At 39.8% G+C, this 27,737-nt stretch overlaps 1 protein-coding gene and 1 pseudogene across 1 annotated transcript; both read right to left on the reverse strand.

The window, feature by feature from the left end:
* Window positions 1-6,653: 6,653 nt before the first annotated feature.
* Window positions 6,654-7,531, reverse strand: LOC148100437 (uncharacterized; annotated as a pseudogene).
* Window positions 7,532-11,903: 4,372 nt separating this feature from the next.
* On the reverse strand, window positions 11,904-15,199 carry oprd1b (opioid receptor, delta 1b). Its single transcript, XM_006795913.3, has 3 exons — window positions 14,656-15,199; window positions 13,043-13,398; window positions 11,904-12,868 (listed from the first exon to the last, which is right to left on the reverse strand). Exons 1-3 carry the CDS (start codon window positions 14,865-14,867, stop codon window positions 12,339-12,341), a joined length of 1,098 nt encoding a protein of 365 aa, XP_006795976.1. The 5' UTR covers window positions 14,868-15,199; the 3' UTR covers window positions 11,904-12,338.
* Window positions 15,200-27,737: the final 12,538 nt, after the last annotated feature.

Consider the following 27,737-nt stretch of genomic DNA (forward strand, 5'->3'; position numbering starts at 1 on the left):
TTTAAGGAAAATACAAGACTTATTTACTGCGTATTAATAAGATCCTGATTACAGCTTTTTGATAGTAAACCCTTGCTGCTTTTCTTTAACTGTAAAAAGAACATTTCTCTCTGTGCGTGTTTGTGCTACTTTTTGCTGCAGAAAAGGCAAATAGAGGCCCACTCACTGAGCTGTTTATTGTTGAATACTCATGCAACACAATGCTGGAAACATTGCTAAGAGATTTTAGTCCATGTTGACATGACAGCATCACACAGTTACTGCAGATTTGTAAATTGTACATTCATGATGAGAATCTGCGTTTCCAACGCATCCCAAAGTTGCTTTACTGGATTGAGATCTGGTGACTGTGGAGGCCATTCAAGTACAGTGAACTCAAGCAGCCTTCAGCAGATGGATACGTGATATAAAATGTTCCCCACACCATTACAACACCACCAGCAGCCTGAATTGATGATACAAGGCAGGATGGATCTATGTTTTTGTGTCGCTACGAGTTACTGTTGCCTTTCTATCACCTTAAAGCAGTCTGGCCTTTCTCCTCTGACTTCATCAAGGTATTTTTTTCCCCGAGAACTGCCGCTCATAGGATCGATTTTTTGTTTGTTTTTGTTTTTCAGACCATTCTCTGTAAAGCTTATATTTGTGCGGGAAGTCACTTAAATCACTTTTCTCCCTCATTCTAATGTTTGGTTTCAACTTGAGGTCATCTTCCCCTTGTTGCTGCCAAGTAATTGGCTGATTAGATATTTGCATTAAGGAGACGTTGGACACGTGTAGCTAATAAAGTCCCTGTGGGTGAACAAAGCATTGCACAGTTCTGCATCAATCACTAATGTTTCCTTACTTCGTTAATCCAATGTCAGACCTGACACATTTATTCTGTGTGTAATGTTATTTCTAATTAAATAACCATTAATTATTTATTTTACTTGTTATAGAACCTCCAGTCTAGATCACATAAAGATCCTTGATTCTGTAATAAATATAGTGTTCCTTTGATGCACCTTCAGGGCATCAGTGGCCTAAATGTTAGAGATTGAATCTGCAGGGTTTGGAAAGGTTGCCAGGAGATGTCAAGGGTTGATGCTTTTATCAGCTTTCCACATACTGAAGCATTCATCTTATTATAGTCCAAAAGCTTCTCAGCACAAAGACTCACATTCATACAGGAATTCGGCAGTGACATCCTGCCATTAGTTCCTTTCACTTTTAGCTCCGATCCTCTTCATTTCACAAATAAAAGAGGAGAACAGCTACTCTCACACACCTGCACACCAGTCATTCGGAGATCTACATACATCTCATAAGCTCATATTTGGGTACCACTCTGCAGGGCTTTAGACTACACACCTCTGACAGACTCTTCATGAGCAGCATCACGCGAAAAAAAAAGATGAAAAAATCACAAATTTAGCATCATGTCTGCATCAATCTGGGATGTAGCAGCTCTTGAGTTACCCTGCTGCTTTTTTTAATTAACATGCAATTTCATAAAGTCTTGAGTGCTATTTCTCAAGTGTGACCTAATCATAAAAATCCAAAGTGGGCTGATGACTTGAATTCTTTGGAGAGGCTTTTCTCCGAGTTTCTTTCATTTGCTGGTAAGAATCTGTTAAATGCGTGCAGCAGGAAGCAGTTGTCCAAATCAATCCGTCTTTATATCGAATTTCTGCCTCATATAGAATTAACACAGTTTGGATAATATGCATCTGAATGTATGTTTAGGCAGGTTAGATGTAGAGAGGAGAAGAAGGAGCAGCCTCAGAAACACTGATATCGACCAAACGGCACACTTCACACTGATGTGTGTTTTTATTCAACTTAAAGCACTTTAAAGATGCACTGCAAGTGGAAAGAGACTACATTCAGTAGGTGCAGATATTGTCTTTAAGCAGGCACATGATTCATGTTAGGATGTTGTTTGGTGTCAGGCTTTAATAGGAGGAGAGTCTCACTTGGAGAAAACATACCTGAGAGCATGTGCGCTGGCGAACCGAAATCAGATCTTATTAGTGAATAAATGACTCTCTTGCTGTTAAGCTGCTGGTCCTCCGTCTTCTGTGATCCATGCTAGGAGTTATTAGTGACTGCCTTGATAGGTTGAACTGCTCATCTGCTGGTTTGAGAGGATCTCCTGAGGCCCACAGCAGTGAATCAAGAGAGCAGAGGCTTAAAAGAATGCAACATCTTTTGAAAATAATGCTTTTTTTAAAAGACGTATTGTCTTGATAGGATAACACAACACATCAAACACTAGCAAAGCACAATTGTATGCAACACATCACTTCAACAGGATGTGATGTATCTGTCTTATGGACTGTGTTTAGCACTGGGTTTAAGTCACCTTCATGGACAGCAGCTAACTGACAGCAGGGAAGAGGGAAACTGAGACAGTCTCGTGATGGAATTGAGTAATTAAGGCTCAAACCACATCTTTAAACTGTTATTCTGACCTGAACTGGTTACTTGTAAAGTTTCACGACTGTATCCTCTTCATTCTAGTACCTACACCATCCAGCCAGGCCTCCTATGTAGGATGGGTCCCTGACTCAATGACTTATATACAAACCACTGTGTAAAATGTAAATAAAAACATAATGCATTGATTTGGAAATCCCATAAATCCACATTTTATTCACTATTCCACACAAAAACTATCTGATGTTTAAACCGAGACATTTAACAGTTTCTTAAAAGAGAGAGAGAGAGAGAGAGAGATAGCTCATATTCTGCCCTGTTCTGCATTGTCAGCCTAGATGAGATTGTAAAGTGAAAACCCGCTGTCAGCCGTGCAGAGATGTCTGTTATGTGCAGTGTTGGTCAAGTTACTTGAAAAAAGTAATCAGTAACTAATTACTGATTACTTCCCCAAAAAAGTAATCCCGTTACTTTACTGATTACTTATTTTCAAAAGTAATTAATTACTTAGTTACTTTTTAAAAACACGATTTACAACTTGAATAGGTGATAAAGCGATAGATCTTTCAGCCCAATTCTACTTTTTCTGCATAATTCATCATACAAAATGTAATCAAATGGAAAAGTCTCTTTTTAAAACTTTTTTCATTAGTTTTAATCTTTTAACTTTATGCATCAAGCAAAAATGTAATTATATGTAGCATTCTCTGACTGGAAGAAATTTGTTTAATATTTAAACCTGTTTTCTGCACATTCCAGCACATAATATATATATATATATATATTTGTGTTTACACTCATTCTTTCAAATAGATGCAAGTAAAACACAGCAGAAAATAAATAAAGTCAAAGACTAGCGGTCCTGTTGCTCTATTTTCACCTGTAAAGCAGGAGTTGGGTAGGCGGAGGTTTACCCTGGTGCAGGTGTGCCACAGCGGTCAGTGGAAGGATACGGCAGTTTCTCTGTGAGTTTCCCATTACGTCGTAGCGCACTCGGTGCTTGCTTGGAAGTTTAGGGGGTTTTTTTTCGCTGTAAAAAGAAGTTTTCTTCCCACGCACAACGGACACTAATGTTTTTGTCACTTTTTATGAAATCAAACTTAAAGTAAGGTCAGTACTTCCACGCTTTAAACGCTGCACGCTCATACTCTCTCCGCACTCGATATATTATCCATTGTTGATCTGCACACAGCTGTTGTCACGAACATCACACTCGCTTACGTCACTGTCATGAGACATTCTCGCAAAAAAATCACGGTTTTAGTAACGCAGTAACGCAGCGTTCCTACGGGAAAGTAACGGTAATCTAATTACCATTTTTGCAATAGTAATCCCTTACTTTACTCGTTACTTGAAAAGAGTAATCGGACTACAGTAACGCGTTACTTCTCTGGTTATGTGTTTTATACTGAAAGATTTACATGACTGCATCATCGCGATGTAATGGAGCTCAAGTTGTGTATATATCCCAGTCTCCCAAACAAGATAATTGTCTTTTATTAAGCCAAACAACAAATCTGATCTTTTGCTCCCAGCAAAGCGATATGAGCAGGGACACACACACAATGCAGCGCTGTTGTGAATGCTTCAGTGAGATTTTCTCTGTTCTCCATTCTGTTGAATACGAGCATATGAGCCGCCGTGAGCGAGGGTTAAAACACCAAAGCACTTCATTAAGCATGTGTCACTCTGCAGCTAGACCACAGCATCTCAGTGTTTGACTGTACTCGTTTTATAGAAAATGTGAAACAATGAAAAAATTAAGGAAATGTCACAGTTGTGGCAGTGCTGTAAATCTGGGTGCTTGAGGGGTGAGCATGCAGTCACGTCAGAAGCCAGACAAATGTATTTAACTAAATTCTTTATATTTTTTTTTAATGCTTTGTCTTTTAAACAGCGAACGTGCAGGGAGAGCCATGTAGCTGTCATAAGGAGCACGCTTCTCGTGAGGTTTCAAAGAAATCTTCAGCAAGCTCTGCTCTCCTTCACTCTCCCAATCACAGATGTGTCTGGTCTCTCTTGGTTAGCACTGTGATGTAATACACAGGACCGTCTGAGACATCAAGACTGAACATTTCTCACTCCAGGCGTTTGAGTGACATATTTCAACTTTCAGCAGAGAGCCTGATGCCATCTAAGGTTTCTTTTTTCTAAGACATCATCAGTCATTCTGGGCAGAGAATCTTATCAGTCTTTTAAAAAATGAACATTTGAACACACAATCCATCAGCCACAATAAATAAATATATATGTTGTGTTCGCCTCATCTTCCCCAAGCCCAGCTGACATTTGCTACAAGCATGTGTCACTTAAGTGTTAAACGTGTCTGTAGTGTTTTCTTCTCAGGCAGTTGCTCAGCGAGAGTCTTAATTGTTTTTGAATGCACTGCGGCGCAATTCGTCCTGTCCTTGTATTCTCCAAGATGAGTGTTAGTCGAGTAATAAAATTAAAAAATAAAATATAATTAAAAACACATGGCTAGAGCCAGCACAACATTAGCACATTAACAATCACAAGGACACGTTATGTCTTTAATTGCTATAGAGCCAAAGAGGCGCTGCAGAAGACATTAAGTTGTGGGTAGTTAAACTAGCATGTTGATTTAGGTCTTCTCATGGGATTTGTTAACAATAGCATAATACAGTATTGTGCAAAAGTCTTGAACCAACACTTGTTTCTTTATGTTTTGCTTCTGAGGAGCCAGACTTTTCTTTTAAGCGCTCCTGAACAATAGTTCGTCTTTCACTTATTTGCAGAAGAGTGATTTTTGTTGTTGTTTGTTTACTTATCAAGATTTAACACTGACCTATGAATCACTGAAACATAGAAAGGCACCTAACTAAAGGGATTAACCAGCATTGTGTCTACACATCACAGAGATAACAGAACAAATTCTAAATAGCATCATTAGCCTCTGTGTTACTAGCCACATGTCACAAAAACAGATAATTTGTTCCCATTTCTTTAGTTAAATCTATTTAAAAAATGCAGAATAAAACACAGTTCGACAGCTTTAAAATACTATTTTTCCCCCCAAAAAACTCTGCCAAATTGAAACGAGACAAATGGAGGACAAAAGAAGAAATGGTAGAGCTAAACAACTGTCTACAGCATATGAACAGTATCTGAAAGTCATGTCCTTAAGAAAAAGGGAAAAAAAATCCAGCAAAGACCTGAAACAAGAGCAGAGAGACAGATCTTCTCAAGATTGATGGAATTATGAACGCAGAAAAGTTTCATCAGATCTGGATTTGATACATCATGCAATATCAGACGCTTACATTTTCAGCATGACAGTGATCCCAAACTCACTGGCAATGCAGTAAAAAATATACCTGGATAGAAAAACGCACAATGGACCACCATCAAATCATGGATGGGCCTCCCCGAAGCCTCGACCTCAGTATTAGTGAAGCAGTGTAAGACGCCCTTAACAGAGATCAGAGCAAAAGGCAGCAAACATCCCAAGAAGAGCTCTGAATGTCCTTCAAGAAGCCTGGAGAACTATTCCTGAAGACTGCTTAAAGAAATGACGTTCAGGGTGTGTTGAAGAATAAATCTTGTCAAATTTCGACTTTCAAACTCAGTATTTGCTTCGTATGCTGTATTTCCAGTCACCTCAAATTCAACTCTGGAGCTACTAGGGTCCTGATCAATTCAAGGTTGAAGGAGATCAGGTTAACACTTATCAAAAAGTGGCAGAACCAGAGACAGTGACACCAGTGACAAAACAAAAAACACCTTGAAAGTAAGACTTGATTACATTTTATTTTTTACATTTTAAAAAATTAACAAAAAGCAGTTGCATCAAGGCGTTTTATACTGTAGAGCAGGGGTCTCGAACTGCAGGCCTCGAGGGCCGGTGTCCTGCAGATTTTCGATCTCACCCTGGGTCAACACACCTGAATCAAATGATTAGCTCATTATCAGGCCTCTGGAGAACTTCAAGACATGTTGAGGAGGTAATTTAGCCATTTAAATCAGCTGTGTTGGATCAAGGACACATCTAAAGCCTGCAGGACACCGGCCCTCGAGGCCTGGAGTTCGAGACCCCTGCTGTAGAGTAAAGACCCCACAATATAAGAAAGAAACCCCAACAATCTGATGATCCCCTGTGAACAAGCACTTTGGCAACAGTGGACAGGAAAAAACTCCCTTTTAACAGGAAGAAACCTGTGACAGAACCAGGCTCCGGAAGGGGCCGCCATCTGGGAGGGTTGATGGTAAAGAAGTTAAGTTTCTTCAATTTTTGAAGAAAAGCCAAACAGCCTTAAGAAAAAGTCTTTGACCCCTTTCCGTAATGAAATCCGACGTTCAGCAAGATCTCTATTGACTGTTCCTTCTCTGCTGTCTGTACTTGTACAGGTACTTGTACTTTCCATGCTAGAATCACTGGATTCTACCAGATTTTTTTGGGGGGTTATCCCAGGTTTGACATACAGCCTCTGCTGATCTGATTTATCTGCAGGGAGTGGTTTGACCTTTTTATCCCAAGACATGTCATCTTCTGCATGCTATGCAAGCCTTCTAAATGTGGGCTGATCCTGTTGCGTGCAGCTGCTCTATTTTGTCGGTTTCTTTGGATTTCAGCTGCAATCGCACGGTTGTCAGAAGTGGATGAGAGTCTAGATTCTCGACTGCTTTGTTTTCTGTTTTTTATGATTTCACTTGAGGTAACAAAGTTTTCGATTTCATTTTCTGGACTGAGGAGTGGGCACACTTTCATGCTCATGCGGGATGACTCCACATAGCAATCTACTGCAGGGTCCTTGGGAAGATGTTTCATCGTAATAAAACGATGTCCCAGACCCTCAGCAGGTGTGATTCTTTTTACAGAATCCAAACACAGCATCCACTCGAGCAGGCTTAAAAATACTAGTGTGTCTTCCACTTTGGATTCTGTGTGTGGCTGTAGGTGGTGTTTGGGTAAATCTTCTATGCATTTGTCTGTGATTGTTTTACTGTGTTTGATCAAAGTGCCTGTAGATACTGAATACTGAACTGGTGTCTTCAGTACCCATGTGTGTTTCATTACCTCTTTTCTCTTCCAGAAATATTTCTTGGTGTGCTTCCCACTCTCTAATATGCTTTCATTAGGCTTACCAAGCATCTAGCATTTCCATTGAAATGAAAGTCTCTGCGACATAACCGAATGACGCATTACGTCATGGGACGTAATGGAAAGGCTGCTTTGAGATGGAGCAGCGGTTAAGAGCTTAAGAATGCAAAGGTCTCTGAAAATAAATACAAGTTAGGAACATAAACTCTGGTTTCTAAGCAGGACTTGTAGAAACCAGAATGTAATTTGAAGGCGTAGACGGCCGCTGTAGCCAGCTGACTGAATGTAAGAGCACTGGACATGAATTCACACATTGTGGATCTGTCATCAGTGCTGTGGCTCTGAAGTTGAGCAAAACTGACGGTAGAAGTTTCTTCTGAATTCTTCAATTCAGGATTCTGAGTGCAACCCATTTGAACTAGCTACCCAGAATGCATTGCAGTGTTAGCCGTGGTAGCCTGTAAGTGAAATGTTTAGTTTTTAAAAGTACATGAAACTAAAACCATATAAACTATATAAAAGTGCTTGTATAAGTTGCTGAATGCGTCAGTATAGTGCAGAATAAAAACTATATAAGAACCAGTCCATTTCCCACTGCACACCAGGTGTTCACGACTGTGAACAAACCACGCTTCATATGCTGCCCCTGCAAAAGGACAGCATTCAAACCAGCTGAAAGGTAAGCTGTGGAAAGGCTTGTTGATATAGCTATCAAATAAATGTCCCACATGAACAAAGTGTTTCAGAAATGTGTTTGAACTGACACACTGTTCTTATCTGATATTCCAGAGCATGACTGAATGCTGGCGTTCAGTTTCATTGAGCTGTCAAATGTACAAATAAATTTGATTGTGGAATTTCTATAAAATGCAGAAGTTAGTAGTCTTTGAGCAAAGTTTCATCAAAATTGGTCCACTTGTCTAGGAGGAGATATACAGACATACAAAAGCTACAGTCATTATATAATGAGGTACAGCTAAATGATTTGTAATCAGTGTATTACAGCTTCATTTACATTTGAAGTGTATAACATGTATGAATACAGAATTGTATGCCTTTTTATTATGTAACAAGAAAAGCAGATTATTTTTAATAATCAGAATATGATTAGACTGTTAACTTAAATAAATATAAAAAGGTAGAATAAAATATCAAAATCCAGACAACAAACCAGTTTTAACTGGTTGCTGTTATGACTTCACTGCATGAAATCGTAATTTGCATCAGTGGGAACAAGAGCTGGCTATTAATTTTCACAGAACAGAACAAATAACCGCAAATGTTCACTTGTGTTTCAATACATATCCCATACAATTTTCCAAATAAATTTCCCATTTTCCTAACAAAATATAAAGAAGTGAGTGGTGTCTCGAGACTTTTGCACAGTGCTGTATAGGAGATTACCAGCCTCAGCCTTCCATTCATACAAGGATCACAGGATTATTCCACACTTATTTTAAATTGTGCTTAATTTAAAGATGGACTTTAAATGTGTTCTTCCTACCCCAACGCCCTACGCTCAGGCCACCAGATGACACTATGTCCCATCTGCCTGCTCATTACACTCAATCCAACCAAGAGATCACATGTGAAACTTCCACAGTGTCAGTAATTTTTAACAGGATCTGTAATAATCATCACATAAAGGTGGATGTTTTATTGAAACAGTGATGATAATCAACAATATTTCAAAATAAAAGTCCAAGATACAACTTATACTAGTCTGTATGACAGTGGGACTTCTTTTTTTTTCTCAAAAACAAAAGCAGTTATTACATATGCACATTAAAGTACTTTAGATACTGCAGAGTATAAACAGATTTTAAAGATCAAACACAGACAGTCAAACATCTGTCTGCAAAAACACAGAAACACAAGTTGAAAAAGGCATTACTTACTTTCATTCAGCTGAAAATACTATCGTCCACACTGCAGGACATTTTTACTGTGCCTATAAAAAACCCAGTTAGAGATTGTCCAGACAGGAGACAGAAACCTATTTCCTTTCAAGATCTGGAATACTTCTCCTCACATTTTAACTATGTGTATATAGTTATATCAGACTTGACTCGATGGTACGACAGCTAAACGGCACACTGAAATAAAATAAATCACATTGAAAATACTGAAAAATATCATTACACCGTGATATTATGTACAGATCTGACACAGTTCGTACTCGTGTATATACACAATACTGCCAAAGCAACACTACATTGCTGCACTATCAAAATGAGAGGCATCAATTTGAATTCTCTCTCTTGTGTAAATGTCCAGCAATCATCACTGGAAAATTGTCCATTAGGTTTATTATGTTCAGGAAGATTCTTCCTGCCCACTAATGCATTTGATCTAATTCAGATTTTCCTCCAGGTCAATTTGAGGCTATTTAGTGATCTATTGCTGACTTGAAACAGCATTTCCACTGCATTTCCATTGTCCCCTTCAGCTTGTCACCCATCTGTCAGCTGAACAGCTTTTTGGTTATTGCCTAACTGCTACAGGAGCAGAAACATTGAGTCAGCCAAACAGTCATCGCTGCTTATTCACGAAGGCAGTATTTTCATGTTTTTTGATATCTCTTTAACCGGCATCTTTCCTTATGTGAAATAGGGCTGCCACGATTAGTTGACAGGTCACGATTACGTCGACAATCAAAATCGTCGACGACTGATTTAATAGTCGACGCGTCGTTTGAATCACAAAAGACGCAGGAATAAGTAGTAGGATTTAAGAGTGTAATAACGGACTGAAACAGAAGATGGCAGCACTGCATGTACAAGGATGCCAGCTGCCGTTAAACCCCAAAGAAGAAGTAGCTCTGTCCCAGAATTCATAGTGCAGCCCAGCTCAGTTTCCAACAATGGCGGCAGCTAGTTAGTTTTAATATTACTCTTATTATTCTTTCAGGGTCACAAAATAAACGTTTAACATATTTTCAGGTGAGAATGTAGCTGTGTAAACCTCAAATATCTGCTCAGTTTATCAAGACACCACATATTTTCAAAAGCGCTCCGACGTTTTCGGAGACGTCTGTTACCCACTAGCTCGATAGCTAGGCTATCGCAAGGCTAGGTTCACTAGAGCCCGTGAGAACACCGGAGTCCCGGCAAATCGTTTTCAAACCCACCGCCGTCTTTCGCTACTCAGGTTAAATATATATAAGTCACTTAGATAACTTCAAAATGTTATTGTTTGGCTTTTTTAGTATTTTATTTGTTCCTGAGTAAATCGGTTTGGCTGAGATTAAAGTTATAGTTTTTACACAGCTGAATAAACGTCAAGCAGACAACTGATTATCAGAAGTGTGAGATGCTGGAGAATATACTCCGGTGTCCTGTTATATTTTAGATAGCAAGGAGTTTATTAAACTTCACCGAAACAATCTGCAAATTTCATTAAAATTTAATAAACTATCATCTTGTCTTTATTTTTAGTTAGCACATACCTTAAACACTTAAAGCTGTAAGCTAATGATAGTTATATAAGAGCAGATGCATGCTTGTGCAATAAGCTGTACGTTTTACGTCCAATGGATGATGATCTGATTAGTCGACTAATCGCAAAAATAATCGGTGACTAGTCGACTATCAAAATAATCGTTTGTGGCAGCCCTAATGTGAAACATCTGCTAGTTCAAATATCACCGACAGAAAGCAAATAAAGCCTCAAACTTACATTCATGATATTAGTGAGTTTTTAAACGTGTTGACATGAAAGAATCTGCTTTTAGTGACGAGCCCACGGAGAATTATCACTCAGCTCAACAGCAATAAGATAGTGGAGGTTTTACTAGCTAACAGAGCTAACGAAAGAGAATAAACATGCAATTTCTAATTGTTAAATTGCAAGGATAAACGTTTGTAAATTAAAAAACAAGATGTTAGAAAACTAGTGCACATTCTGAACAGTTGTTGAGACACTTTTTAGACTTCCAACAAAAATGCCAAACAAAAAGGAACTTCTACCTCACTCTGATGACATGGCCAGTTAAAGTGGCAGAGTGCACATTGGCTAACACGGTCACCAGCTTTGAAAGAGCTCTATCAAATCAACCTTTGGGGTGAAACCGGTTTGTGTGTAAGATTAACAGATTGGTAGCCCTTTTATGAAACGATCCCACAATTTTAGTGTTAGATGAATAACAAGCGGCAATCAATAAAGTCCTCAGGTCTGATATTTGTCTGTAAATCAGTGAAAGTCTGTGCTACACACATGTGAGGAGACAGCAGTGTTAGCTCATCCAGCAACGACTGGCATCATCAGTTGGTCTGGTTTTCAGTAAGGAAAACATATGATCTTTTTGATTGTGGTCAGCTGACTGACTCGGCCAATCACACAATCGCCACCGCTTGGCCATAAAAAGACACCTTGCTGGCAATCTCTGTATGCTTAGGATCAATGTCCTGCTGGAAATCCTGCTAATTTATGGACTGAGCACATATGGTGCAATGTCTCCCATTGTTTACCTAATATGGATGTGAAATCCCACAAACATAGTTAAAGCTAAAAGTCAGCTTGTTGGCTTCCCGGTGCGGATGTACTGTTGAGATAGGTGCATTATTGATGTGTATTTTTTTACACACTGCAGTAATTTATATGCATTTTTAAATACATATTATCATACACAGGGACACACGGGGATGTTTGTGATTGTCCTGAAAAAAAACCCCCACCCCAAAACCTTGTGACACATAAAAGTTTCATTATATGAAACAGAAAAAACAATCAATCATTCATTTAAACAGCAGCTCAGAAGCCTGCATGTTTAAATTCAGACTCCTGTGGTGGAGAACTGCGTGACTTCAGTCTGGAGGTCATCAGGCACTGCTCTCCCACCCAGCTGATCCATACCTAGTCAGGCGGGCGGCTTCGCTGTCGGCGCAGGGGCACAAACGGACGCGGGCTCCCGCGTGCTGTTGCGGACTCTGGAGAAGCTGCTCTGCTCCGGGCGGGAGCGATAGGGCAGGCAGAAATCCCTGAAGCACCTTTTGAAGTTCTCATCCATCAAGGCATACAGCACAGGGTTCAGACTGCTGTTGGCGTAGCCCAGAGCTATGCAAATATGCCAGCAGGCCATGGTCAGGAGATTCTCGCGGTCAATTTTCACAGCGGTCGTGACAATGACGAAGATGTGAATGGGAGTCCAGCAGATTATGAAAACCGCCACGACAACCAGGACCATCCGGGTGATCCGCCGCAGGTTCTTGTCCTTCTCTTTGGAGCCAGAAAGCAGACGGACACTCTTAAGACGCAGGATCATCAGCCCATAGCAAATGGTGATGACCAGGACGGGCATCACGAAGGCAAAAATGAATACACATATTTTTGTCACCGTGTCCCAGTACCTTTCCGGTTCAGGAAATCCAAGAGAGCACAAAGTGACTTCTGAGGAGGTAAAACAATTGCAAGTTTATAAAAGAAGGAGAGGCTAACTGAAATTAATAACACAACTCAAAAGTCTGTTTTATTTTTCCTTTTAAACAGCCAGTATGTTTTCACAGAGCGATAGTATTTTCCAGCACCTTTTTTTTTTAACAGCAGCAATGAAAATTCCCTCACCTTCTTTTGTCACCTTGGTAACAGCCATGATCATCACGGGGACTCCGATAGCAGAGGAGAGGATCCAGATGGCGACGTTGATGAGCTTGGCTTTGGCGGGCGTGCGGAAGTCCAGGGCCTTGACCGGATGACACACAGCGATGTAGCGATCCACGCTCATCATGGTGAGCGTGAAGATGCTGGTGAACATGTTGTAGTAGTCAATGGCTATCACCACTTTACACAGGAGCTCCCCAAACGGCCACGTGCTCATCAGGTACTTGGCGCTCTGGAAAGGAAGGGTGCTGGTGGCGAGAGCGTCGGCCAGAGCCAAGTTGAAGATGTAAATGTTTGTGGCTGTCTTCATCTTCGTGTACCTGTTTGGTGGGAAGAAAAGCGCAGAGCACACTTTAAACAGATTGTGACACACAGCGGATGGGAACAATTGGAGGAGACTGGATTTCTTCCCAAGGTCTGGCTGTTGCTATAACACAAAGAGGATGTCTCATGTGGCTGACTCACGACTTCCATTAAAATTTCAAAAGTTACAAAGTTTTATTTAATTCATTTAACCATAAAACCAATAATCTGCTATTTCCTCTAAATAAACAAGATTTTTTTTAGGTGCATAATGTCATTAGAGCACTACACTAAATGCACAGCAGCTCGTGAGCTTCTCTGGAGCCTCCATTAAAACACATTTCCATGTAATGAATTGATTATAGCTCAAAGCCCTCCAAACTCCTACTTGATTTCAGATTAAAATTATTTTGTGTGTGTGTGTTTTTTTTTCTGAGTGCCAGCTTAACATTTGCCTGGCTCTTTTAATATGGATTGCTCCACATCAGCCCACAACATGACACTCTGTGGGTCACATTTGATTAAATTATGTTTCTGAAGTGTTTTGCTGTAAAATATCAGACTCTGAAAGGATTGAGGGAGACACATCTTATTCCCAGGTATAAAGACATCTATGTATTACAGCACACTGATCTCATCCTGTGCGTAACTGCTTTGCCTGGGAGTGTGAGTGATATGTTTAAAGTTTTCTTCATTTCGTTTTCAAAAATGTAAAAAAAATCCTCAAAATGGAGAATACATCATATCGACACAGTATCGCTTTTTAAGGTTGAGCTTTGGTTTATCATCTTAATTTACAACCCCACTCTCTTACGGAAATAATTGGTGCAATTATGATTTTATTATTATGCTCCATCCTCTTCTTACATGTGGGAGGTGTGTGTGTGTGTGTGTGTGTGTGTGTGTGTGTGTATGTTGTGTGTGGGTGGATGTGATGGAGAGCGGCTCTCAGGCACAACTGGCACTGTGGGCAGTTACAAAGGGGACCATCACAAATAAAGTACGAAAGTGAAAATGGATTTCCCTCGAATAGAAATATGTGAAATTGTTCTGCTATATTTTAATACGAACATACAGAGTACTTTATGGTCATTTAAAATAAACCCTGATCATATAAAAACATATTTATCCTATCCATATTGGGGTTTCTGTCATATGTGCATGAGTGTGTCGCTTTTCACCTTTTAAAATGTGTCGAGCAAGTAAATTATTTTGTCTTCCTTTCAGCACATTCCCTTTGGGTCATCGTTATCTGAATAGCGTGTCCTTCTTACCTGACCACCCCGTACATTACAAGCACGTTTCCCACCAGTCCCACCACGCAGATGAGAGAGTAGAGAGCCGTGATGCAAACGTGGATGACAAGTCTTCTGTCCTTGTTGGCCTCGTTGCCAGGAATGGAAAGCAGACCCCCAGAGTGCGTAACATTGAAAGGAGTTACTGAGACCGAGTTGAAATAGTCCGGGAGAAGAGTGGAAAACTCCATCGCGGGGATCCAGGTGCGAACAGAGCGCAATAATTCGAGAAGTACGAGCGCACGAAAACTGTGCTACAAATTAAGTCATCGGGCGCTCGGAGGATGTGAGAGCTGTGCCTCTGCGTCTCGCCCGTCCGCGTGTGAGTGGCGCGTGCGTCTCTGCGCACTGGCGCACAAAGAACAAGCAGACCGTTTCTCTGACAAGTTCTTACCTTGCCTAAAGAGACTTTTTTTTTCAGAACGCGTGAATTAAAAATGCTTCATCATCAAACGATTGCCAGTCATAACCAAGCTGCCATAACATGTTCTACAGCCTGACTCTTCTCACCGGGCGGTCACCATCACGTTACCACCTGACAGCACCAAGGAAACATTTAGCTTGCTTTTGATAGCATTACTGCATAGCAGCAAGTGCGTGGATGTTAGGGAATTACAAATGAAGTCATGTGATTTGGAACCGCCTTTGGGAGGTCGTTGTGAAAACCCCACGGAAGTCTGCAGATCTTAAGATACTTTGATAACTTTTTATTGATTTTGATATTTTTGAAAGAAAAAACATGCTGCCAAGTGAAACACTTTAAGAACTTTACACATTAATGATGTATTAGGGTAAAACGAGACAGTCAGCTGATGTTAATAAAGATCACCAGCTTTATTAACAACTCAATTATGTTAACTGTTTTTTTAATGGTTAAACCAGTTTATCATTTCACTCATGAATCCTATCAGTGACCTTTGTACCCTAATTTAGTAATTTTGCCTAAATAGATCTCGTTAAACACGCTCTGTAAACCTGTGGTTTTCCTGCTGTTCCTGTCATCCATCCTAGTTATGGCAGATCAGTCAATAACTGTTTAGCGATGGGTTGCAAATGTTTAAAGAGTCTAAGTTGTAAAACCTTAATGTCCCAAATTACCGGCTTATGACCCTCACAGTACTGATCACAGCTACATGAGCAAACACACTGACGCAAGCCTACAAATACATATGCGCCTCCATTTGAGAACTGTGTATTTACTCTGGGTGAATATTTAATAAGTGAGGGCCATTTTTTAGTAATATAAATGTGATGAAGCCTTTCTTGTCCCTGGATATCACTGTATCACTGTTCTGTTTTTACTTATTAGAACATTTAATTTGTTTACTAACATTAGATTTACTGAAGCTTTACAGCCTAACACGTACAGCTGGCAGCAGATCATATAGGTCCTTCATTACTCTTTTTCTGAGAGTGCCAAGCAGACATCTTTTTCCAATTTTAATGAAAGCATTCATTTATCTGTAGCTGCCTTTCCATTAACCTGGACATCAAAAACCATTACAGACAGGCTGCAGCATGTAATGCTTTATGGCTCCTGAAATTGAGTGTGTCGTGCATTTGAGTCTTTCTCTAACATGTGGGGTTTTTTGAACATGCACAGATACAGATTCTCCTGTGGCTGTATTAAAATTGCAATAATCAATGCACTCTGCAGACTGACCTTTAAGGGACGGCCATCAGCGCAGCACAAAACAGTGAACGGGCAGCATTTAAATGGTAAATGGACTGCATTTATTTAGTGCTTACTTACTAGGAACATTCACACAGTGTGTTTGTCCTATTACATACTAATGGACATGCTGGAGAACATGTTAGGTTTTCAGTATCTTGCCTGTGGAAACTCTGCCATACAGACAGGCAATGATCAAACCATCACCTCCAGTTAATGGAAGAGCCATAATCTCTGGTAAGCCATAGCAGGTAACACTTTAATGCCTTTGCAGTGTCTTTGAAATAGACTATTTGTGTCTCCCTAAGAAAAGAGCATTTTTAGATTTCACAAGCTTGTGTTTTGTATTGGGCTGATCTGCCAGTTGTTCAGTGTTTTGGTTTGAGTGCTATGAAGTCTGGTGAGGAGGACTGTTCCTTGAGAGCAGCCAGGTTAACATTTCTGATGTTCAGTCAGACTTTTAGTGATCCTTTACCTTTCCATCATTTTCTAACTTGCTGCTCTTTTCCTTTAAAATCTCTGTGAGATTTCCCATTGTCTTTTTTCTGCTCTTCAAAACTGACATGCTCTGTCTAACACAGCTGCACAATTCAATTTAGTGGTGCAGGTGGCAAAAACAAAAACTGCTGGGACCAAAGTTTGGCTTCTGACACAAGAGTCACACTAAGGCTTCCTCACTATTTTCATTCCTTCCCATGAAACTTGAACCAATTCCTGCAACATAAGGCTAAACAACATTCAGTTCTCAAACCCTGGAAAGTGTAAGCTGAGAGTATCAAGCAGGTGCTTTTCTGGGATTTTTAAAATAGGCTTTAACAGTAGGGATTTATTCACATGTACATCACTTTAACCTCCTAGGACCTGGCGTCCAAATATGTGGACACCACATTTTGGGTTATTTAGACCAAAATACTCAATTTTACTCTATAAGGGCCTGATATCCACTTACGAGGACATTATACTGCTACTGTTCTATCAAAATTTTAAATGAATGTCCTCATATGTGGCTCTCATTTTTCTTAGAAACAAAAATTAGGTAAAAAGAAATCTAGTAATTCTTTGTTTTTACATTTATCAGGCCCCAATCAGCCCAAATATCAAAGAGAAATTAAAAATGCATGCCATGAAAGAGTTTGGGTCTTAGGAGGTTAATGTTGCTGTTACAGATCATTTGAATAATCTTTATTATGTGGTGCAACTTTATCTATAATAATGTGGAAAAATGATTATTAGACTAATATATTAAAATCTGAAAAGTAACTTAAGGTTTCAAACAAACAGAAAGTAAAATATTTGCATCCAAAGTATAACTGAGCAGAAGCAGAAAGATGCTAACTGGGAAATATTAACACAAAATGCTGTCACAGATATATGCTGATATAGACTCACACTACTCCATTCCAATTCAGTTCAATTTACATGGAACCAATTCACAACAACAGTTGCCTCAAGGTGCTTATTATTAAAAGGCAAAGTCCCCACAATCATGCAGAGAAAACACCAACAATCAGACAAACCCCTATGAGCAACCACTTGGCAACAGTGGGAAGGAAAAACTCCCTTTTAACAGGAAGACACCTCTGGCAGTTCCAGGCTCGGGGAGGGTCAACCATCTCGTTGGCCTGGTTCTGCACTGCCAGTGGCACCTGCACCATAACAAGGCCTCCTCCTTTTCTTGGTGGCTGTAATGACCATTTTAACGTCAAGGAAGAGAATTGCATTGTGGGATAGTTATCTTGTGGTGTTTTTGTACTGTATATTAAAAATGAGTAATTCTGCACAATCTTTATTTTCATGCCCAACTTTTATGATTAAATGTCTCATATAAACAAGTTTGAAAGCACTACAGCTTTGTCATTCTCAACAGAGTACCGTGCTAAGAGTGTCATGTGGCGATCGTGGCTCAGCGCATCTGTAACCGGAAGGTCGCCGGTTCGATCCCCGGGCTCTCTGTCCTGGTCGTTGTGTCCTTGGGCAAGACACTTTACCCTGCTGCCTACTGGTGTTGGCCACGGGGGCCGATGGCGCGATATGGCAGCCTCGCTTCTGTCAGTCTGCCCCAGGGCAGCTGTGGCTACAACTGTAGCTGCCTCCACCAGTGTGTGAATGTGAGAGTGAATGAATAGTGGCATTGTAAAGCGCTTTGGGTACCTTGAAAAGCGCTATATAAATCCAGTCCATTATGTGCTGATATAAAAGTGAGTGTAAGCTGATAGGAAGGAGGCACGTAGGTGGAGAGGTCACAGTTACTGTCACGCAGACATTTTCCTTCAAACATTTCATTAAATTCAGCTCACAAGCCCTGCTGAGGGCTCTGTGTATATCTAGCTTATATACTTACACACTTCTGGCGGCCATGATCACAGCAATCAATCTCAAAAATAATAGTTCAAGTGGGACAGCACATCCCACCAGCATTAAATGACTTACTCAGCAGTTCAGAAACAAAACCCACTCCATTTAATTTCTGGGTGGGAGAACAATGTATGCCACAGAGGTTACGTTGGAGGACTATCTACTCTCTTAATGAATAGGACTAAAAATACTGTAGTGTGTTAGTTCTGTGCAGGTGCTTCCTATAATAAAAGAGTGTGCACGTTGAGATGCATGTTTCTCTGTAGACAGTTGTTATAACTGGTGGAAATATGCTGCAAAGGAGACAGAAATGGGTCTGGACATAGAGTCACCAGCAGGAACAAAATGCTGCTGTTGCTCTTGTTTGTATTCTCCTCGCTCCTCGGGGAGAATCACTCATGATTAGTGTGTACAGGCAGTGTGATTACCCGCATCACTCATCAGCCCAATGGAAACCTTGGGAAACATTATGCTGCTTTCTTGAACCCATTCAGTGAACTCGTTGTTGGGTTTTTGCATAAAGATGCAACGATGATGTTGCATATTTGATTTCATAATGATTGCATAAGACAGACAGACTCCTGTCAGCTCCCAACAGATTGTTTCGTTTTAATGAATAATTTTAAATAGATTAACTTTTCAGTGTCTATACATTGCATTTTCACATTGTATTGTGTGGAATTAGTCCCCTGTGTCGTGCATGCAACAGCAGTTCTGATGTGAGCCAGAATACTTTAACTTCTTAAAGGTCAGAGAATAAAGTACATCGCTTGACATTTTATTTCCTCACGTTGTGAGTTTCTCTTCTGTTATTACATGGATGAGAAACTAAAAAGCAAACATATGGAGGCTTTTTTAAATAATATGATCATTTAGCTGTACGTTCTGAATCTGTCAGAGCTGAAGGACAGTGGAAGCAATCACTCGTGCTCTGTCTTAGCTGTAAGATTAAAGGACATTTTGTTAGTTACACCTTGTGTTACTACCTGATTAAACCTCCTTTTGCCTTCAGACCTGTTTTAATTACAGGGTTCTGGAAACATTGCTCAGCAACAACATTGGTCCATATTGCCGGGATAGCATCCGACACGTGCTGCAGAGTTGTTATCTTGGAATCTGTCAAATCGTCCCAAAGACAGTGTGTTGGATTGATTTCTGGTGACTGTGGAGGTAATTTATGTACAGCGAACTCATTTTCATATCCAAGAAGCTGTGTTCAAAGTGACTGTAATCACTTTTCTTCCCCATTCTCAAGCACAGTTTGAACTTCAGCAGGTTATCTTTATCATGTCTGCATACCGAGTTGCTGCCAGAGCAGACATTTGCATAAATGGGCAACTGAACAAGTGCACATAACAAAACTGTGTAAACAGACTGAAGGTAAAACATTGTCTATATAAAATAATACTTCACCTAAATTATGGCAATTTCCGATATGAAGCCATGCTTGTAGTGTTATCGATGCACATCTGTTAGACTTTTTTTCTTGTACTATCTGCACTTCATGTTCTGTCAGAAAAAGTTATTGCATGATCAATATGTCCTCTTAGTATGCTTTTTAATGGATGAGCAGTGACAAAAACAACTAAATCATTTCAAGAAAAAGATAGGAGCAGATTTCATTCACAGCAGTCAGCAGCCTGGTAAATGTATGACTTTGTAATAAAGTCAAAACTTTAAGCCTGATATAGTGTGGCAAATGAAAACTGTGTGTGCGAGCGTGTGTTAAATGCAACCAGAACAACTGCTGTGCAGAATTGAACAGGAATGCACACTTTTTATCTTTTACATGTGCCAGCTAAAAATGCATTTCCCTCGCTGCAGTGACAGTGCTTATGGCCAACGGTTTTAATTTGCAGGGAAGTAAACAGACACCCTGCTGTGCTTTCATTCAGTCATGGTGCACAACGAAGCTGCTCTGGTCTACAAATCATCTCACACCTGTTTATTCTGCTTTAGCACCGGAGTTTAAAACTAAACAGAACATCTTTAAATCACGTTTGAGAAAGATATGGATAAGCGCACATATGTTTATATCATATTATAGTGAACACAGATTAATAATAGTTGATGGTTGTAATGAAGGTAGGGCAAGTCAGAGGTTTGTAGTTTTAATATTTATTATTTGGGGTGGGAGAAATAATTGATAAAGGTGAGGAGCTTAGAAAAGGGTGTATTTGCTCAGTTTTTTGCATTTAAACAGAAAGTGTTTCAATATATTTAATTGAATGCAGTGGGGAGGAAAAATGCTGTGCTCAAGTCAAACAGCACCAAAGGAGTTTGCACTGAAGCAGGTTCACTTAGTTGCTTCCTGTACTTGCACTATGTCCCTAAATATGTCTGTTATAATCACATACTCACTAGCCATCATATTATTAACAATTATCTAATCAGCCAATCAGACTGTAGCAATTCAGTGCATTCAGACATAATCAAGATGACCTGATGAAGTTCAAGTAAATTATCAGACAGAGGAAGAAAGGTGATGATAGTGGCTTCGAGCATGCCATGATTGACAGCTGGTCTGAATATTTAAAAAACTGCTAAACTGCTGGTATTTTCCCAAACAACCATCTGTAGGGTTTAAAGAAAACCATTCAAAGGGGAGAAAATATCCAGTGAGTAGCAGTTCTCTGAGTGTACAACACAGTGAATCTTGAAGCAGATGGGCTGCAAGCTGACCACACTGGGTGGCATTTCTGCCAGTAGAAACAGGAAACTGAGGCTATGGTTCACAAAGGGTCACCAAAACTGGTCAACAGAAGATTGGAAAAACATCTCCTGGTCTGATGAGTCTCAGTTTCTGCTGTGACATGGAGATGGTAGGGTCTGAATTATATAATCAACAGGAAAACATGACTGAACCTGCCGTGTGCAGCGAGGTTCATAAGTAGTTGGGTGGAGAAAACTTTTTTCTAATCTTTGTTCTGTACATTACCGTTTCAGCAGACGCTCAGCTTTAATTCAGTGGGCTGAGCAAAAAGATTGCAGAAAATGGTGAGAAGCTCAGGATTTTTTAATACAATCCTTTCTTTTCAGCGGCTCAAAATTGGACAAATTAAATAACTAAAAATAAATTGTTCATTTCTAATACTTGGTTGAAAACCCTTTGCTGGCAATGACATGAAGTCTTGAACTCATGGACATCAGCAGACGCTGCTTTCCTTCTTTTTAACGCTCTGCCATATTGCAGCAGTTTCTTGGATGGACTTTTCTGTTTTCGCAGTTTAAGGACGGCTTGTTTCACCTACACAGAGCGATCCTTTAACCGCATGTTGTCTGTTCACTGCAAAGTCTTCCAAATGGAAGCACCGCACCTCAAATCAACTCCAGGCCTTTTATCTGCTTAATTGATGACATAACGAAGGAACTGCCCACACTTGCCATGAAAGACACTTTGAGTCAATTACTTTTGGCCCCTTTAAAGAGAGGGTGGCACATGTTAAGGAGCAGAAATTCCTAAACTCTTCATCCAATTTAAAAGTGGACATCCTCAAGTAAAAGCTGACAGTCTACACATTATGTCCATGTTCATTATAAAACTACAATTAAAAAAAAAACTTGTGTCCGTGTCCAAATATATATGGACCTCACTGTATGAGTTCAGGATAGTGATGGTGGTGTAATGGGTGAGAGGCAGAGTTGAGAAGCAAAGAAGTACCAATAGTTTGTTACTGTACTTAACTACAATTTTCAGGTACTTTTCTTCAGTACGTTTTCAAAAACTTACTTTTGGTTTAATGTATTTGAGGAGAGTTATTATTTCACCTCCAAACATCAAACAGACTTGAGCCTAAACAGAACCACAGGAAAGGCAGGCCTGTTCGTTTATTAATCACCAGAGGAAGTTGCATAAAACAGGATGAGTCAGGATTTAAAATATAAATTTTTTTTGTTTGCTTTGTTTTTGTCACAACACCAGAAGGACTGCAGGTGTCCTTGAATCGCAACTAGCGCTACAGAAGAGGAACAAGCATAAAGGGAGAAATGTTTTTTAAGTTTCAGGCAATTTCAGCGTTTCCATCAGCTCAACAAATATCAGCAAACACACAAAGTGTTTGTGGGCAGCCTGTCACACAGTGTGTTGCTAGCTGTTGGACTTTTGTCTGTACTTTTGTCAACTCTGTTGACTGGGATGTTTTCTTGGCACACTCTGGACTGTTTAATACCAACTAAGCATCGTTTAAGCACCAGGTTGAGTGTTGTTGCTGATGATATCCATCCCTTATGACCACAGTCATCTATGGATGGCTGCTTTCTGCAGTATAACATTTCTCTAAACTCAAATAATCTCAAACTATTTGTTTTCAACAATGACAGTGAGTGAAAATATTAACAATGCTGTCAATTGTCAGTTTTCCAAATACAGTATGTAAAATTCAGCCTCACTTTTGCTGCTATATTAATTTGAATGTTCTTTCCCCTTCTTCCACAACGATTTTATGATTATAATTTGACAGTCAAATTTGAAATGAACTACCACAGAAGTTAGCTGCTCACGATTTTTATGAGGCTGTAAACTACTGAGCTGTCAGCTCAGCCTGGTAGTCATTTTCAGGATATTGAAGAATATTATTTGTGCCATAGCGTCCTTGGAGAGGTTTAGTCTTCTCCTTCGTTTTATGTCTGTGGTCTTTTCCTTCATAACTTGATAAATAGTGGGCATAAATACAGACAGAGAACACACAGTCAAATATATTTCCCTCCATTATTAAATTCAAACCTCATGTCTTATGAATTCAGAGTTTAGACTTGGTTGACTGGTGTGCACAAATTAATTATTCGGACTAATTCAAGCTTTTCACTTCAAACAATAATGAAAGCATTGGTGCCAAATCCATTCAGTGTTTTCCCCCTTTCTTAACAATATTGAGGTAATAATATTTTCTTATGTAAAGAGAACGTCTCCCCTGACATGATAGCTGTGACTGACAATCCTCTGTCTGATCATGGACGAGCTAAATGAAAATCCACAAGATGCTGTTTTCTTCTGAGTGTGTGTGTGTGTGTTTTTCCATTCACAGCCATGTTTAGTAATAATGGATAATGAGTTTCAGCAGTTTCTGTTGATAATTATGCAACAGTGATTTGTTTGGGTCTAGCACTTGATGAGCTTTTCTGATTTCCACTGGGAAGAGACAGCCCGCACAATGTAGATTCGACAAGACCCAGGCAGCGTGTGCTAATTTAAAATGCTTTCAGCACACGTTGTGTCAGCCGTTAACGTGAGCTTTGTAGTCAAGCTTTCACGGTGAGAGCGATGAGAGCCTAAAATCAGTTTTTATTTAGGGGGACATGATTTGTTGTAATGCTGCGTGAGCAGAGGCAACACAGCAAACCAAAGAGGAGGCAGAAACAGCCTTCAATTGGGAAGTCAGGCTTTTATTTTTTTTAATATATCTTTTTTAAAGGTTCAAATTCTGGAGCAGCTCTCCTTCTGGAAAAACATTATTCACTCGGGGTTATAACAAGCCCGACTTCAGTGTTTATTTAGCTGTTTCCTGTTATATGTTGTTTACTTAGTTCCTTGAGTGCTTTTGGGCTTTTATCCTGGATTTGTCTGCTCCGTGTCTTTTTCTTTTCTGTGTTTATCCAGCTACCTGTTCACTTCCATTAGTCTTCTTGTTCCTCCCCTTGATCCTATTGTCCTCGCCTGTTAAACACTCACAGATAGGAAGACAGCACCGAAAAATTGTTCTCGTCTGAATCGTTATTATGTCTGAGATTGAAGTCTCACTGCTAAATTAATGTCGGATCAACATTAAAATACTGATGAAACCTGGCAGTGTGACAGCAACGGCATTGATTCATAGTCCTGCTCATAAGTGACAGCGGATCAGGTGACAATGATGAGATTGACAAGTCGCTGATTTATAGTTGCCCGGGAGATGATCTCGTGGTAGACAATATTACCATACTCCATAAATCTCCTCTGTGAATACATCAGAGTTAATAATGTATTTATTTAATCAGTAATATCCATCACTGCCTGCTTATGCCATTAAAGCTGCTATCGTCAGGATTATCACCTACATATCTCTTGTTTTTATCTATAACAGAACAGGACGTATTGTTTTTTATTGCCCTTTTATTCTAATGGTCTGACTGTTCATATTTGTTTATATGCACCAAGTATAGCAGTAATTTAATTGTATGCTTGTGCTTAATGACAGCAAAGCTTATCTGATCTTATTTTGTATGTGTATTGTAAAACACTCATTATATTTATGGCTGTCAGAGCGCTCACTATCAGATACTTCTAAAATGTCATTTAGTGAAGTTTCCTTGGTAACGTAACTGATAGAACTTAGAATGATTATGTTTGCTAGGATGAATTAGGGAAATAGACAGAAAGATAGATACAAATTGGAAAATCTGAGCAAAGTGTGGTCCTGTCATATTTTTTTCACGTGCTTATTCAGTTTTTTTCCTTTATGTCTTCTGACTCAGCAAACTGGCCGTTTCCCCTGGCAGTTCACAGCTTCGATCCAGACCGGGTGGAGGCAGGACAAGATGTAGGAGCGAATTCACCAAATGTGACGTTAAAAAGATGAAAGACTTGTGTTTTTACCTGATTTGAAGTTGTCTGTTGTCATTTACATGTTACATCAGGCCTAATGTTACTTTGGTACTTTGCTGAAATACCACTGAGGCTCTGTTAATCTTCTTTTGTGATGTATCTGCTTCAGTATTAATCAAACAATAATCAATGACAGAATTTGACGTCGCATTTGAAAAGTGGTAAGTGTATTAGTAATATAATATTGATTCAGTGAAACTTAGGTTGACAATATGATGTTGGTTTAAAATAGTTTCCGCTCCTGTTGCTCTCTGTTTTCGCCCCTGTTGTGTTGACTCCTCCCAACTGGCCTTGGGCGTCTGTCGTATCAAGTCGTTGCAAAAGTTTCAAGCATAAATTCATCACGGGCATGAACGTCGTGGTGTTTGTTGGACTTTTAATGATTCCTTTGAACTGTTTTTGTTCACAGATTGAATAATTGTACAGGATACACCTTTAATGACTTAGTTGCCACCAACAATCTTCTTGTCACGATCCCTCTGTCCTCGCCATGCTGGCTCACCACCTTTGGTCCGTTTCCTCTCGCTCGTGTGTGTGTGTTTTGGTTTTGATGCTGAAACGAGGCCTTCCTCAACTTCCCACCTTTTGCTTCCACACACACGATGCAGTCACACACCTGCTCCTGCTGTCCTCGTCTGTGGCCTCTAGTTAAGGCGGTGGAAGACCTTCAGTCTTTGATGGATGGTGTAAAGAGAGCAGCTGGTGTGATCTGGAGCTTTTATCTCTGTGTCGGTGCTTACCTGTTTCCTTGTCAGCACATTCTGGAGACACCCTGGCTAAAGAGCAGTGAGCTGTTTTGTGTTCTTGTGACTGAAGCTTTGGATCTGTGTGGATTTGTGGATTATCCCTGTCGTACGGAAGCCCTGGATCTTCCCTAGAGTTTATCTTCTGTTTGAACAGTTTTGGCACAGTGAATAAATCACTGAACCGTCTGAGTAAGTCCTGCCTCACCTGTGATCCTTTACACCCCTGGCTGCATATTTGAGCACTCCTCTTGGCAGAATTGCTCTGTCCTACTTCCCATCCTGCTCTGCTCTTGGACTCTGCTCTGCTATGTGGCTTCCTCACAGTCTAAACAACAAATGGTTTATTACTCAAACTCTGTACTTCAATAAATCCTGTTTGTTTCTTTTAGTTTCCCTTTTGTCTTTTGCTTTGGAAGCTCCTTATATACCTGTTTGTTTCCCTTTGCTTTCCTCCCTGTGGTTTATTTGACGTTTTTGGGCCACTTTTGAAGAATTATGGAATTAGAATTGCTGCTTTGTGTTTCTCATTCGACTCCTCCACAATCTGAATAAAATGTAACTCTGCCTGCCTTTTAAATCATGCATTTAGGTCCTTTACCGGCACATTAAGGCACTTCTGAGTTCTGCAGCAGAGATGGTGGTTCTGGGCTGTTAACATATGCCTGAGTAATGGTTTGAAAAAAGGAATAATAAATGGTTTTGTAATTGAACTGCTCTTTTGTTAATTGACAAGTGTTTGTTTAATGGAGCATGTCTGTAACACACACTCCAAATGGCCTGCAATATTTCAGCAATAAATCTTTAATGCCTCTTTACCTGAAGGTTTTTACACTAATTATGTTTATACACACACACGCACACACACACACACACGTTATTTTCTTTCATTGACTGTCCTTACTCCTGCTCTCACTGGACAATTTCCTTGAGGGTCGCTGGATATCTGCGCTAATTTGTAGTGACGGTGCAGTATGAAAATGGGTGTCAGGTGGGAAATTAGATGGAAGAACGAGGTACTTCTCTAGCAATCGCAGGAGTGTAAGGCACAGACACAGAGCTTGCAAAACTGTACAAAAACTTATTAGAAAAATCAAAAATTACATGAGGGGAGGGAGGAAAAGGCTTCTCTAACAGCTGGATGAGACAGAATTTTATTATACACATGACTGTTTCTGTGGCTCATCAGCTTTCTCTGTTAAAAGGAAACCTGCTAAAAGGTTGAGAAAAGCATTTGACTGTTATGTCCCTTGATACCACAGAGTACATCCATCTGTAGAAGCTGAGGTCAAGTTCTACAGCAATGTTTTTCTGGCTTTTGTCATGCAAAACAAAGGCACAGCTCCAAATATGTAAACAATAATTTTAAAGTGTTTATGATGTATAAGTGAATATACCAGTGGTGCCACTAGGTCTCAGGAGTTGAATTTAATTAAACTTAAAACAAATTTCTAGGACTGTCTTAGTTCATCTGCAAGATATTGTCAAAATGAATACAGCAGTTTACACTTAACAGTGTTTGTTCTTTCAGAGTATTTGAAATACGGGAGCTGGCGAATAAGGAAAAGGCTGTATGAATCATGGTCGCATGAATCATGTAACACCAATGTAATGTCAAAATAAAGCTTCACAGACATTAAATGACTTCCAAGGTTACAAAAGCAATAAACAACGAGCATGTCCCAGCTGAGTCCATCACTTTATTGTGTTC

Source organism: Neolamprologus brichardi, chromosome 11 (assembly GCF_056152115.1).
Source record: "Neolamprologus brichardi isolate AB-2024 chromosome 11, ASM5615211v1, whole genome shotgun sequence".
Lineage (NCBI taxonomy): Eukaryota > Metazoa > Chordata > Actinopteri > Cichliformes > Cichlidae > Neolamprologus > Neolamprologus brichardi.